General features: G+C 29.3%; 1 protein-coding gene across 1 annotated transcript; it reads left to right on the top strand.

The window, feature by feature from the left end:
• Positions 1-8,541: 8,541 nt before the first annotated feature.
• LOC112751225 (rac-like GTP-binding protein ARAC7) lies at positions 8,542-12,745 on the top strand. Its single transcript, XM_025800294.3, has 8 exons — positions 8,542-8,847; positions 9,040-9,127; positions 9,472-9,581; positions 11,064-11,127; positions 11,213-11,277; positions 11,766-11,831; positions 11,933-12,042; positions 12,380-12,745. Exons 1-8 carry the CDS (start codon positions 8,746-8,748, stop codon positions 12,411-12,413), a joined length of 639 nt encoding a protein of 212 aa, XP_025656079.1. The 5' UTR covers positions 8,542-8,745; the 3' UTR covers positions 12,414-12,745.
• Positions 12,746-14,847: the final 2,102 nt, after the last annotated feature.

The raw sequence follows: 14,847 nt of genomic DNA, 5'->3' as shown, positions 1-14,847 counted from the left end.
GATAAAGTGACGAGGTACAAGCCAGTGTAAAGAGGTTATACATGACGATCATAAGAACTCAGGGATGATATGGCCAAACGACTTATAAGTCGGAGAGTCCTTGAGCATAAAAAAATGTATCGCAAAAATAACATAAGCTATAAAAATGATTCAATAGGAAAATAAATTGAACGTTTACACTAAATAATGGAAAAACAAAAGGCTATCTAGTAAAAGCTTTCACAAAGGTTTTTACAAAGACACAAACAAAGCATAGAATCAGCAATCATAAAGGAAAAAATCTCCAAGTTCGCAAAAACGGCTACTTTGTTAAAGTCCTATTAAGGATTAAGCATCCAAAAAATAAATAGTAGCTGTTGTTAAAGATCCCTTTAAGAGATCAAAAGTCAGAGGCCAACACAAATGCCAAAAATATACATAAAAGAGTTCATAAGAAAGGTCCCACAAGTCGGGCCTTAACAGAAACATCAAACAGGACCAATAAGAGAGTTTGAATTGTCAGCAGGAGAGGAGGACGGGTCAGCATTAGAAGTCGGAGGGGTCGAAGCAATCTCTTCGGAAACAGAAGTCGGAGCAGATGAACTCGGTAGAAGTCCCTCGGATGGATTGACCTCACGAGGGGGAGATTCCACTAAGCGCTGCCCAGCCGTCTTCAACTCGGAGTCAGTGGGAGGACGAGGAGAAAAGATAATTTTACCCTCGATTACAACCTTATCAGGATGAAGAGGAGACAGGTCAAGGTCGGGAGCAATAACTTGAACCTGGTCCTTCAACACCCTGAATACCTCTTCCGTCCCTTCCATAACCCACTCCTCCAAATCTATATAACTCTCCCTAAGTTTCTCCATCTCCTTCTTCAGCTCCAGATTCTCCTTAAAAACCTTAGCATGACTCTCCTGAGACTTCTTTAGCAAATTCTTAGCCAAAGCGCAGGAGGCAGCAGACTCCCTCTCCCTATTCCAAGCTTTGAAGAGCTCGGCCTCTAGACTTACTTTTTTCTCTTCCAGCCCACTTCTCAGCCTCCAAAGAATGCTATGTCGTATTCAGATGAGCCTTTTCAAACTCTTTAAGAAGGGCAGAGCATATTCCCGCAGTTCGGATCCCCCCTCGAATCAAGATTTTGAGGTGATTTTTGATAGAAGCATCGACCACAGCAATAAAACTATGGGGAAGAACGTGCCTCTCACAAAACTTCACCCCATCAAAACCAGCATCATCAATATTAATGACACTGGACTTCGAAGTCTTCCTCTTTTTAGAGGTTGGCTCCGAGAAGGGAGGAACTGGGGGAGTAAGGACAAAAGAAAAAAGAGTAAGAGGAGGAGCAAAAGGAGGATTTACCGATTTGTTCTGGGAGGAAGGCATCCCTGAGTCTGACTGGGTGGGAGAAGATGTACCCGACTTGCTGCTTTCTTGCAACTGAGCAGCTCGGGCATGGGCGTTTCTTTTCGCCTCCTGGACCTTCTGATATGCTGAAGACCCGCTTTTTATTTTTTTTCTACAAAAGAAAGGAAACGAAATCAATAACAAGTCAGAAAAACAGTAATTGCCTAGATAAAAACAATAAAGAAGGCTACCTAGTTTAGTACGAAAAAAGCTCGGAGTCCCAAGTAGAAATTTTTTGGTGTCAAGGTTTGGAGCCATTCCCCAAGCCTCTCGAAAAAACTCGACTATAGCTTCCTTGACCTCATCCAAATCTACCAAATTATATTTTTCAACAGGGGCTACCTCCACCCAATACAATTGAAACCGAGGTTCATTGGCTTCATTCAAGAAAAAGGGATAGTGACCCTTAACCGCTCGGACTTTGAAAAAGAAGTTTTTAAAGTCATGAAACGACTCATCAAATATGGAGAATACTTTCCGACCTTGGATAGCCCAGAAAGAAACCCATTGTTGCTTGTTTTGTTTATTCAAAGCACTAAAAGGCTTCGTCAAATGAAAAAGATAAAAAAATATTCTTAAAGAGATTGGAAATCTGAGTTCATGGCTAACGAACTGGTAAATCTTAAGGAACCCCCAAGAATTAGGATGAAGCTGGAAAGGAGCCACCCTACAGTGGGATATTACTTCTATCTCAAAATCAGAAAAGGGCAAGGTAATCCCCAAATGGGTAAATAAACAATCATACATAAAAATAAAATGAGGTTCTGACTCTATGACCCTCCTAGAACAAACTCGGTCCTCAGGGTCAGGGGCAATTATTTCATATTTGACTTCGTCCTCAACAAAATTACAGATTCTATGATGCTTACGAAGTTCTTTTACAAAAACATTATCAACAATGTGGTTGGACACAAGGACAGAGGAATCTACCCATCGCAACAAATTTTTAGAAATCTGAAAAGACATTTTTTGAAAACAAAGGTGGGATGTACGGAATACCTACATTACACAAAAAGAAAAAATATCATCACTAGCAAGTTCGAAACAGAGGAAGTTTCTTTAAAAGTACAGTTACAGAGAAACAACATTTTGAAGAAAAAGCAAGGGTCCTCAATGCATAAAACATTGAAAAGATACATAAAAATTACACAGAACAAGCAATACACTTAGTCTATCAGGCATAAATTGTGATAACAGTATGAACACAGTGAAAGGTATGAGAAACTAACCTTTCGGGGGAAAAGAACGAAGGAAGTTCTCAGCGAAAGGGAAGCAAATGTCCTGAAGCACCAAATACTGGAAAATGAAAAGGTTGGGAAATGAAGAAAACACAGAAGAGAGAAAGAAAGTTACGGAGGGAGACGAAAAAGAAGAAAGAGAAAGAGAGGGAAAGTATTTATAAGACCCCAAGGGCACTATCATAAAGTGGCCCACTCATTAAAAGAGTGCGCCGTTACCAATGTAACCGTTCTCCACGTGTTAATATAAAAAGCCAATGGACGCGACGGTTGACACTCAAAATCACGTCGGTTTTTCAACTTGAAAAGAAGATACCGACCTGACTATCTCCGACTTCAACCAATACTCGAATCCAACTCAAAATGAAGAGATCGGACTCGAGTAGGGGCATTGTTCATACCCTGACCCAAAACATAAGCCAGACCCACTAAAGCTGAAAGGCCCAGTAAAGAATGTGGCCCCTACCGCTTATCCGACCTCTTTAAGAAGGTCAGATCCGATGAAAACGGACAGCTTACACTCATCCAAGTAAGTAACCGCCTCCCCAAATCTCTCACCTTCTTCTAGAAGAGAGATCTCAACAACCCTAAGATAAAGGGATGGTTATCCACCATTAGAAGTGGAACGATTCCAATGGTAGTTATTGGCACATCACCCATAAATACACTGACACCCCTCGAGTATCTTTAAGTTCTAATACACTTAAATCTGCTTAACCCCTTGCTGACTTAGGCATTGGAGTATCTTGCAGGTACCACCCCTCATCTTTCCAAACACACAACTCGGACGGCGGCTCCCTGACGTGGAACAAGTCAGAAACCACCTTCCTTGAACGCTTGGGCCTCACAAATAAGCCCAATCATCATCCGGTCTCAGATAATCCTCAGAACAATAGTAATGATGATAGTAAAAATAAATGGCGGTGATTTTTTAAATTCGGAATAAAATTGATTTTTAAATTAAATGTGACTTGCACATCAATGATAGTTATTGGCACATCATCCATAAATACACTGACACACCTCGGGTATCTTTAAGTTCTAATACACTTAAACTTGCTTAACCCTTTGCTGACTTAGGCATTAGAGTATTTTGCAGGTACCACCCCTCATCTTTCCAAACACACAACTCGAACGGCGGCTCCCTGACGTGGAACAAGTCAGAGACCACCTTCCTTGAACGCTTGGGCCTCACAAATAAGCCCAATCATCATCCGGTCTCGGATAATCCTCAGAACAATAGTAATGATGATAGTAAAAATAAATGGCGGCAATTTTTTTAATTCGGAATAAAATTGATTTTTAAATTAAATGTGACTTGCACATTATCACTTATAAAATTTGTGTATTTTTGTATTTATGTAGTCTATCTCTTTGTTATTTGGAGACAATAACCAAATACTACCTAAAGACTTTAAATTGAAATTTTTTTACTCATTTCGTTATATGTAAAACTCGGTTCTTTCCTATTAAACAAATGATTCTACATTCTTGTAACCACTTATTTTTTGAATAAAAATTAATTTCAATAAATTTAACAGATACATAATATAATTAGGGTAAATCACATATATAAATTAAATGTAAGCAAATATTACATAATTCTAAAAAAATAAAAAATGTTACAAGGTTCTACCAGAAAGACATTTTCATGTAGTTCGAATTAGTTAACATCAACGTAATTCGAATTGAGCCTATTCGAATTATGCATTTATTGTATTCATAGAGTAATTCAAATTCTATTGATTCGAACTATAAAGAAACGTGACCCACACTAGTTCGAATCAATCTAATTTGAATTAGCACGCTGTTTTGACACACATAGTAATTCGAATGGGTCTGTTATAAATTTTTATAGTATCCTTACTATTTTTTAAGTCATTTTTTAAAATTATTTTGTATGGAATAAAATATTTTTTTGTGGATAAAATAAATTTTTTTAAATTACTATACATGGAATAAAATTTTTTTTTAAAAGTACTATAAAAATTTGTAATGTCCCAATAACTTAAGTAAGTAGATGATAAAAATATATTTTTTTAAGTAAGATATTATATAATATTTTTTTTAAAAAAATAGATAGAGATAAATTATGCCATTCATATATCACTTCTTCATTAAGTCATGTCTCATGGTAAATATTCGATTTTCTACTTATAAAAAAAAATACCTTTTTATTTTTTTTTCACACAATGACCATCAAGTCACCAACTTAATTTCTTATGATTTTTTGTACAAAAGTGTATTCTCTTTTTCGTTATATATATACATAAAAAGGAATATGCATGTGATTAATTTGAGGATATAAAGAGCTTACCTAACGTTTTGAGGTAGTCTTAGTTTTGCTTTTAATTTCTGAGACATAGGCAGAGTGCAGATTCAGACTAGACTTCAACGGTTGAATACATTTGAATCTGTTGTGATGTCTGATGTGAAAAAAGTATCCATGGTGGGGTTATGTTATAACACATGTGGGTCCATATATGCACATTTTTCTAATCCACTTTTTTGCTTAATTTAATTAACAAAAATATTATTCGTATACTAAATTAGTCATTAAAATTAATTATTAATATATTTGTGTATAAATATATTTATAATTTAATTTATTTTTAATATATATTTTATACTAATAACTAATTTTGACGACTGATTTTAATCATTTAATGTACATATAGTATAATTAATTAATTAATTAACTATCTATAGTGTGCATTTTGTCCTCTTCCCTTTGTTCTCTGTTTAAGGCAACAATATTAATGAATTCATGATTAAGGACTAAATTATAAGTTTATAACATTCATCAATTTGTGGAAAACAAATATATATTAAGAGTTTTGAAGAAGCTCACTATAATATAATGCCTTTAGATGCCTTTTTCTTGGGTTACATATATAACACCCAAATGTTTGACATGTGTTTGTTTTGTTCTTTGTTTTATACTTTTCTTTATAGCTTTATGCAAATGTCTCCAAAATTGGGGTTCTAATTCTGCTGCAAGCTACAAACTATCAATTATCAAACAGTTGATATTGCCAAGAAAACATGGATTACATAATTTAAGAGCATAATGTTGGTGGTAGTAGTTCAAATTATGAATTTAGCTAATATTTGTCCTTAAGCTACGTAATAAGAATATTATTAAGATTTTTTTATATTTTATAAATATAAAATAAATATTTTAAAACTTAAACTTTTTGTATTTTCAATAATTTTTTTTTTCAATTTATAACTTTAATATATATATTTTTAGGATATAAGTTAGCTAAATCTTAAAATTATTTATCAAAATAATTATTATGTTTTGTCAGAATTTAAGAGAAAGAAAAGAAGATAATTGTTGATAAATGGTCAATTAAACAAAGTATTTGTTATACTAATGTTAGTTAGTTGTGAGTTAATTAGATCCTAATAATCTGATAGACAATTACGAGTTAATTGTGCTTTTTCCTTATGGAAATTAGTTAGCTTAGCTTATTATTAATACATTTGTCTGTATATTTACACGTCAGCGAATATATCTAGTCAAATAAATATATATTTATATATATTTATTCAAGTATTCAACTTATAAGTTATTCGAACCTAACTAAAATAATTATTTATAAACAAGTCATATTTTTTGCTGATTTAATTCATCTATTTTTACGAATAAATCGAATAAACCAACGTATTGTGACTCATTCTATCTACTCTAACTTGAGAGGATATTACAATAACAATAATTATTTATTGGAGCCATTTAGATAAAAACGTTTAAAACATTTTTTTTAAAGATATTTTTAATAATTAAAATTTAATATATATAATCAATTAAATTGTGTTATTTTTATTAAAATTAGACCGGATAAATCAGTTTAATCGAAAAATTAATAAATTAAATTTTGAATCGGTCTAAATTAATATTTATTTTATAAAAAATAACTACAATATTTCTATTATAAAAAATAACTAAAATATCTCTATTATATATATATATATCCTATGACAGCAGAGAAGAAAATGATCATAATTTAAGATTTTTAAAATTAATATATATAATAGAAATATTTTAGTAATTTTTTATAATAAGAGTATTGTAGTTATTTTTTATAAAAAATAATATTAATTTAGACTAGTTCAAAATTTGATTTACCATTTTTTCGGTTAAATTAATTTGTCTGACTTAATTTTGACAAAAATAATACGATTTAATTGATTATACGTGTTAAATTTTAATTATTAATAAATATCTTTAAAAAAAGACGTTTTAGACGTCTTGATTTAAGTGGCTCCCTTATTTATTAGTTAGTCGGATTCCAAATTATTAAACAACCATAAGTTAGTTATACTTTCGGTTTTTAAAAGTTAATTGACTGTTGTATACACTTTGTATATCAATGTTCAGAAAACAAAAATTGAAGAATGTTAGGAATCAGTAAATTTTGTGATTTATAGTTATTAATTAGCTATTATTATTAATATTTTTAATAATATAAAATTTTATTTAATGGTATGAGATTACTCACTTTTTTTTATTAATTAAGTATTGACCAAATTTTAATAAAAATACTCGCCTCTAGACTTTCTCGTCTAGTATCAATGAAAATCTGTTAAACTTTCTTTGCATTATGGTAATAGTATTGGACTATTGATAATAAATTTTTGAACATATTTAATTTAATATTTATTATATTATGAATTTAATGAGTTTTTTTTATTGTTTATCGTGATTTTTAATTTAACAAATTAAAATTAATTTATTATAAATCTAAATTTTATTTAAAAATTTATTATTAATTAATAGATTATTATATATACAAGACATGATTTAAATTATCTAATACTTATTTAAATAGATAAATAAATTGACTACACAGCCAATTCAAATTGTTTTTACGATTTTAATGTTTGTTTATTATTATATCATTATATATAACCATGTACTTATCTTAAAACGGGAAAAATATTCAATATAAAAAGTTGAAACCTTCTCAACAATAATATTATATGTTAGATCAAATAGTGTAATCTTAATGAGTAATGTTAAACAGAGGAATGTAGTTGTTTTATGTAAAGTACTGTGTTGGTTATGTATTATTCATTATTGTAGAATTACTACACATTCTATATGAAACAATGATGGAGCAAATAATTATAGTTACTTATTAGTGATTAGTGATATGTAGTTGGAACCAACCATGAAAGAAAGAGGTTAGATAATATATGGTGCCGTTTGAGGAAGGGCCCCATTTCTGTGTGTTTCAAAAAATTTGCTGTTGGATTTGAAATTTATTAAGTGGGACGAAAAAGTGCACCAACAACAACATTTGACTACAATTCATTACAATATGCATTTCTTATTTCTATTTGCACCTTCTCTCTCTAACACAAGTAATCTATCTGTTAAAATTAAATCATACAACTCATTTTTCATAACGCACTTAATTCTTAATATGTATAATAAATATTTAATTTAAAGAGAAAAAATATCTGAGATTAATTTAATTTAAACATTTCAAATATTATTGCAATTAGTATTTTCTTTTAAGAAACTTTACTGATAATTAGAATTTAATTTTAATGCAATTATAGTAGTTACTTTTATATAACATTATATAATTGAATACGTATATAAAATTATTTTATATTAATATTGTATTGAAATTAAACTTTTAATATTCTAAACATATTTATTAAATTTATTTATAGAGAAATTTAAAAATAAATAAATTATATATATTTAAAATTCGAAATTTTTATTTTCTATTTTTTAAAAGATAGCTTTGTTAAATCTTAACCAGTGTCAATTAAGATATTTGTGAGTAAAAAAATTGTAATGAAAACATGAGAGTAATAGTAGCATTTTTTTATTTCTTGAAAATAGAACAGGGTCTTTGTCTGTGTATTTTAGTATTTATATCCCACTCTTTAATGCAACACAGAGATCAGAACCCACAGAGAGACCCTCTTGTCTTTGTTTCATTATCTTGTTCATCACACTTTGTCCCATTGAAGCTTCAACACTAAGCTTATATTTTTCTATATTAAGAAAGAAGAACACAGAGTGTGTTTGTAGCAGCTGCTTAGTTAGTGTTAAAGAGTTCTTTAATTAATTAACTAATTAATTAAGAGCTTCCAAATGATGAGTGCTTCAAAGTTCATTAAATGTGTCACAGTTGGTGATGGTGCTGTTGGCAAGACCTGCATGCTCATTTGCTACACCAGCAACAAGTTCCCCACTGTAAGAATCAAAATCAAAATCAAAACTTTGGAGTATTTTTTTAACAAATGCAAATTATTACTGATATAAATAATGTAAAGTTTTGAACTTTTTATCAAATGATACCTGGGTAGGTGGTGGAACTTGTTAAGATGTGTTGAGAATATGTTTCATATATATAATCTATGTTTTTTATTTCCTTTTATGTGGCAGGATTACATACCTACAGTATTTGATAATTTTAGTGCCAATGTTGCTGTGGATGGAAGCATTGTTAATCTAGGGCTTTGGGACACTGCAGGTACTTCTACCATAACTCCATTCCCTCTTGTGATTTTCTTTATTTAGTTATAGATTTATAAAGAAAATCGAGTTTTTACATGAAACCAAAACAAGATTTAAATAATTTTAAAATTGTAATATCGAAAAATTTTAAGAGTCAAATCGAAATTATAGCTATTATGTTTATTTGTACTTATTTTGCCTGTGGGCAACAAGAGTGTGTTGGACTAATATACGAGATAAAATGAATACACGACATTTTAAAGTTTCTTGAAGATTTTGGATGATCATAAACATATATAATAACTTGTTCTACACTTTTATGATTGGTGTTTTATTTGTTTATTGTGTGTGGTGGTGAAGGGCAAGAAGACTATAGTAGGTTGAGGCCACTCAGTTACAGAGGAGCAGACATATTTGTGTTGGCATTCTCATTGATCAGCAGAGCAAGCTATGAAAATGTTCTCAAGAAGGTTCTTTCATGTATTCATGCCCTTTGATTTCTTTGTTTTCATTTCTTGATTCAATTGGGTCTCTGCTTCTACAGGTATTTACATGAAACAAATATAAAGCATATATGCATTTGTTTATAGAATAAATACTTTTGATTAGTTAATATTATTTATTATTTATTTTTTTATCATAAAATTATATTTTTAAATTTTTTTAAAGAGTTTAGGATCTATATTTAGAATTTAGGAGATGTGTGGTTAAAAGAATGTTTTTATATTTTCTAGAGAAATGCTATTTGTACACTAAAATCAGCCACCAATATATTTGTGTATAAATACATGTGTAGTTTAATTTATTTTCAATGTGTATTTATATTCCAACATGTATTTTATACTGGTAGCTGACTTCGGTAGTTGATTTTGGTGTACACTTAGCATAACCCTATATTTTATTATTCTTGAGAATTTTACACTAAAAACCTTACATGGGAATGATTTTACAAGGTAAGGCATTTAGAAATTTGAAAACTTTTCACTAACTACAAGTCTCTTTAGGGTTTAGGGAGGTTTAAAACTTCAAAGAAAAAAAATTAAAAAGTTAGAAAAGAAAACTGGCTTCTAATTGAACAATGTTTATACTATTGTACAAATAGTCTTTTTCTTAAGAAATATTTTGTGTGTGTGAACTGTGAAGTATTTTTAGATGACATTTAATGTATGGGTTAAGAATATTTATAAATAAATGAGCAGTTGTAAATATTCATAATAATGCTATATGATTAACTTTCTTTTTTTTTTAATTTTTTGTTATACAATCTAGAGTTAAAAGGTTTTTATTTTTGCTTGGAAAAAAAGAAAGATATACCTTAAATACAAATATGAAAATTTTGTTTCTTTAACTGTACAATAGTTGTAAAAAAAGATTGTTCATGTAGCATCAAATAGACAAATATGCTCTAAATTATTTATATTATTTTTTCTAAAGAAAAAGTTAAATAAATTAACGGTCACGGGATTCAAATAAGATGTCAGGGCAAGAGGAACCAATGAGGTTGATCATCGGTTTATGTTCCATCATTTTAGTACATGGTCAAATTTTGCTACAATATCTATGTTGACTTTTACCAGTAGTGATAGCTACCTACTTTAAAGGAAAATAAAAAACAAAAGTTTGTGGAAGAGTGGGAACTGGGAAGGGAACATGAGGGTTCTATCTTGTGCAAAGGAGAAAACATTAAAAATAATAAAAAAATAAAATTCAAAAAACGAAAATAATTAGTAATTAGTAAATTTTGGCAGTTTTAACTAATTTTTTTGTTATCAAATATTTTCGTATGTTTTAGTGGGATAGTTAGTGGATGTTGATAAACATGTAGTTAGAAATAATATATGTGTTTTCCACGTTTCTTTTCTTGTTTTCTAAACTTAATTTTGTTTTTTTCAGAATTGTATTTGTGCACTTCAAATTCCCCCTTTATTCATAATATTTTTGTTCTGTTTCAGTGGATGCCTGAATTGCGTAGGTTTGCACCCAATGTTCCAGTTGTTCTTGTTGGTACAAAATTAGGTACGTGTTTGAGTTAATTTAATTTAATTATATATGCTGATTTTTCTTAAGTAAAATTAATGACAAATTATGTATTTTATTGCAGATCTTCGTGAAGATCGGGGGTACCTAGCTGATCACATGGGATCTAATGTTATAACATCTGCTGAGGTTTATATTCATTTTATTTCATTATTTTTTAATATTTTCTTAAGATTTAATTATTCTATTGGTCTTTATAATTTCTTCAAATTTGCAAGTAGGTTCTTATATTTTTTCCTTTCAGCTGGATTGTCCCTACATTGCTTTTACTTTGTTTTTAGGTTTTTTTCGTATCAAAAACGTTAAAATTAATAGAATATTCTTCTAAAAAAATGTGGTTGAAGATCTAATAGGTTCTTAATTGTGGGTCCTTTTAATTTGCGGAGAAATATTCAATAAATTCTAATATTTTTTATATTGACAATGACCTAATTACAAAATTAAAAGTAGTGTAGAAACCCGATTTAAAAAAAAATATAGAGACCTAATTATGAATTGAATAAAACTAAAAGGACCAATAGAGTAATTACACATTTTCTTAATTATTGTGTAATATTATAGTATTATATTAGCAAAGAAAGGTTCTAAATGAATGAATCATTGTACATTGGTAATAGGGGGAAGAATTGAGGAAACAAATAGGTGCAGCAGCTTACATTGAGTGCAGTTCCAAGACTCAACAGGTGCTGGATAATTTCTATTTCTATTTCTATTTCTATTTATATTAATTGTATCTTGTGCGACAGAAAATTTGATAATGATTGGTTTGAATTGCATGATTTAGAATGTGAAAGCAGTTTTTGATACTGCAATTAAGGTTGTTCTTCAACCTCCAAGGAGGAAGGAGATGATGACCATGAAGAAAAGGCATAGAAGGTCTGCTTGCTCATTTGTGTAAGTGCCTTATTGCCCCCTACAAATAGTTATATATAGAGTCTCACATTTTCATTGGTTTATGAATTTTCATATTCATAGTATAATTATCACAATGTGATATTTTAAGGGGACTTATATTTATAAGGACTTATTATTATTATTAACTGTTTCTGACTTAAATAAGCTATTTCAGAAAATTTTCCTTGTCATACAACCCCTTTGTTCTTTAATTCTTTCTGCTACTCTGTCTTAATTATTTGTTAAAAAAAAAGGTAAAATTTTAAAAGTTGTAACAATTATTTTCCATGAATAATTTGGAATTGGGTTTTGACAATGTGAACTTAATTATTGACAGAGGTATTGTGTGTGGAGGCTGTGCTGCTTATTAACAGAAACATCAATTGCATTAAGATGTTAATTATTGGTGGGGGATTAAGAAAGCTTGAAGCTAGGTAGGTCCAACCGTCCAAAGTGTGCTCAATCCTGACATCTGATTATTACATATTTCAATATGCTTTTTTTGTATTGTAACCAATGTTAATGTAAGTTATTATCATATGATCTGATGTAGTGTTTATTTCACTTCAAACTAAGGGACCTTATTTTGGCAGTGGAGGGAATTTTTCATTCTCTCACTTTGTTATTACTTAGGCATGTATGTGATGTATTATATATTACCAAATTCATTAAGCTAAGAGAACAGTTTTTTTTATTGCTCCAAGTTTCCGACTCTAGAAAGTTTTTTATTTTTTATTTTTAGTTCAATCATTCTTCGATCTTTATAATTTTATTGGATTTTTAATTAAGTTTTTATATTTTTTTTAATTAGATCCTTATACCATATTAGATTTTGTAATAAAATTTCTATTGTAATAAAAATATTAAAATTAACAGAATATTCTATTAAATTATACAGAATATTCAGTCAAGTATTAGGTATATTCGTTTTGTTTAACAAAATATTTTATTAATTACAACGTTTTTATTTCGACAGAGACTTAATTATAAAATTTGATATGGTATAAGGACTTAATAAAAAAATATAAAAATCTAATTAAAAATTTAGTGAAAATGTGAAATTATAGAAATAAAAAAGCTAATTAAACCTTTATTTTTTAATTTGTTTTCTCTCTCCTGTTCATTTTTGCCTTTTTGAGGCATCAATAATAGCAACAATAAGATCCATGTGGGGGAATTAAGGGTCATACATTTCTTGTTGAATGAAGCAAAATTTGTAGAATGGCTAAAGCACACTCGTGACAGTGTATGATTATTGATGCATGGTATGATTTATTTATTATGAAGGCATAAGTCCCTCATCATGTAGCCATGTAGGGTTCATGTTCCCCATGATTGAATTTATTATTTATTTATTTAAATTTTGAATATGAGATTCATGATATTACTTATCTTTTTTCCGTAGTCTAACTGAGTTAATTATATATATAAAAAAACAAAACAAAACTAGAATAGAAACAGTTGTAAACAAAATGATTAGCATCATTCTTAACCTTTTTAGTTTTTACTCATCTATTTAAATATTAGAGACAAGAAATAATGTAACTGATGAGTTAAAATTAATAGTTTCATATTATTGGTAAGTGTATCAAATCGTATCAAATAGTATTATAGTAAGTGAATATCATTTTTACGAAAATTAACAGATTGAAGCAAGTAATATCAAATTATATCTCTAATTAGATCAGTTACACATTGATAAGAGGAATTAATTCATAACTTGAAAGAGACAGAGAAGTGCAAATTAATTTTATTTAAATTATTAGGTGATGGAAGGCTTAAAGAATTAAAAAGAAATTAAGATAGAGAATGTTAAATGCTTTGGGATGTTAAATCTTTTAGAAAGAATAATACTTGTGTTTTCAAAACTTTGATTAATGCAAAAATCTTTTTATAATAAATTATTTATAATTAAATTTCAATGTCTTGACAATTTAATTTTTCTTAACTTAATTAATCGTCAATTTTTTGATCAATTAATCAAGAGAAGAGGTTAATAACGGTTTTGATTTTAAGCCACACAATATTCAAAGAGTACTTCTAGATGAATTAAATGTCACATATTTAAGAGCTAGTTCTAAACTTAGTGAAAATTATGAGATGAGTTTCAAGCTAATTCGGATATTAAATCTCTCGAAGTAATACCAGAATCCAAGACAGAATTAGAATATCTCTTAATACTTCTAATCATTATTGATGAAGAACGAAACTCAATTTTAAAAGAGGAGAGAAGCATAGATCAAAATAAAGAAAACACTTGCTTTATTCATCCATAAAAATAAAACAGAGTCCCTAACATTTAACAAGAGAGGTTTAATTTAGTTGCTCATAGTAGAAAAGAACACAACTAAACTAGAGAGAGAGAGAGAGTGGCGGATGGTGTATGATCTGTGTTGTCCCTCTTTGTGAACCTTATTCACTTATTTATATCTAACTTCCTAACTAATTGAAATTTAAAAACTAATCTAATGTTATCTCTTAAAGAGACAGATAACTTATTTAAATTCAAATATAATCTAATCCTAACAACTAAATCTTATCTTCTTAGAAGAGGTTGTTGCTAACTAATCTTTTAAATCTTGAATTGAATTGAAGCTTATTGGAAATTGGTTATGCATTGGAGCCGGACTTGGTGAAATGGAATTGGGCTTGAAGAACATTTTGAAATCCTGGGAGTGACAAAGGCACTTAGGTAGCGTTTGGTGGAGAGACAGAGACGGAAAGACTGAGACTGAGAGACAGAGACTAAAAGACAGGGATTGAAATAAATCTCAGTATTCTGTTTGGTGCAAAATGGGAGACAGG

This window comes from Arachis hypogaea, chromosome 15, assembly GCF_003086295.3.
Source record: "Arachis hypogaea cultivar Tifrunner chromosome 15, arahy.Tifrunner.gnm2.J5K5, whole genome shotgun sequence".
Taxonomy (NCBI): Eukaryota; Viridiplantae; Streptophyta; class Magnoliopsida; order Fabales; family Fabaceae; genus Arachis; species Arachis hypogaea.
The sequence above is the reverse complement of the archived record's forward strand: the minus strand, read 5'-3'. Positions and strand labels throughout refer to the sequence as shown.

Bases quoted from the DNA above. Each gene is read 5' to 3' on its own strand.
- LOC112751225 (XM_025800294.3), top strand. From the start codon at position 8,746: ATGATGAGTGCTTCAAAGTTCATTAAATGTGTCACAGTTGGTGATGGT. The intron at 8,848-9,039 runs GTAAGAATCAAA...TTTATGTGGCAG, and splicing joins CCAGCAACAAGTTCCCCACT to GATTACATACCTACAGTATT. The intron at 9,128-9,471 runs GTACTTCTACCA...GTGGTGGTGAAG, and splicing joins AGGGCTTTGGGACACTGCAG to GGCAAGAAGACTATAGTAGG.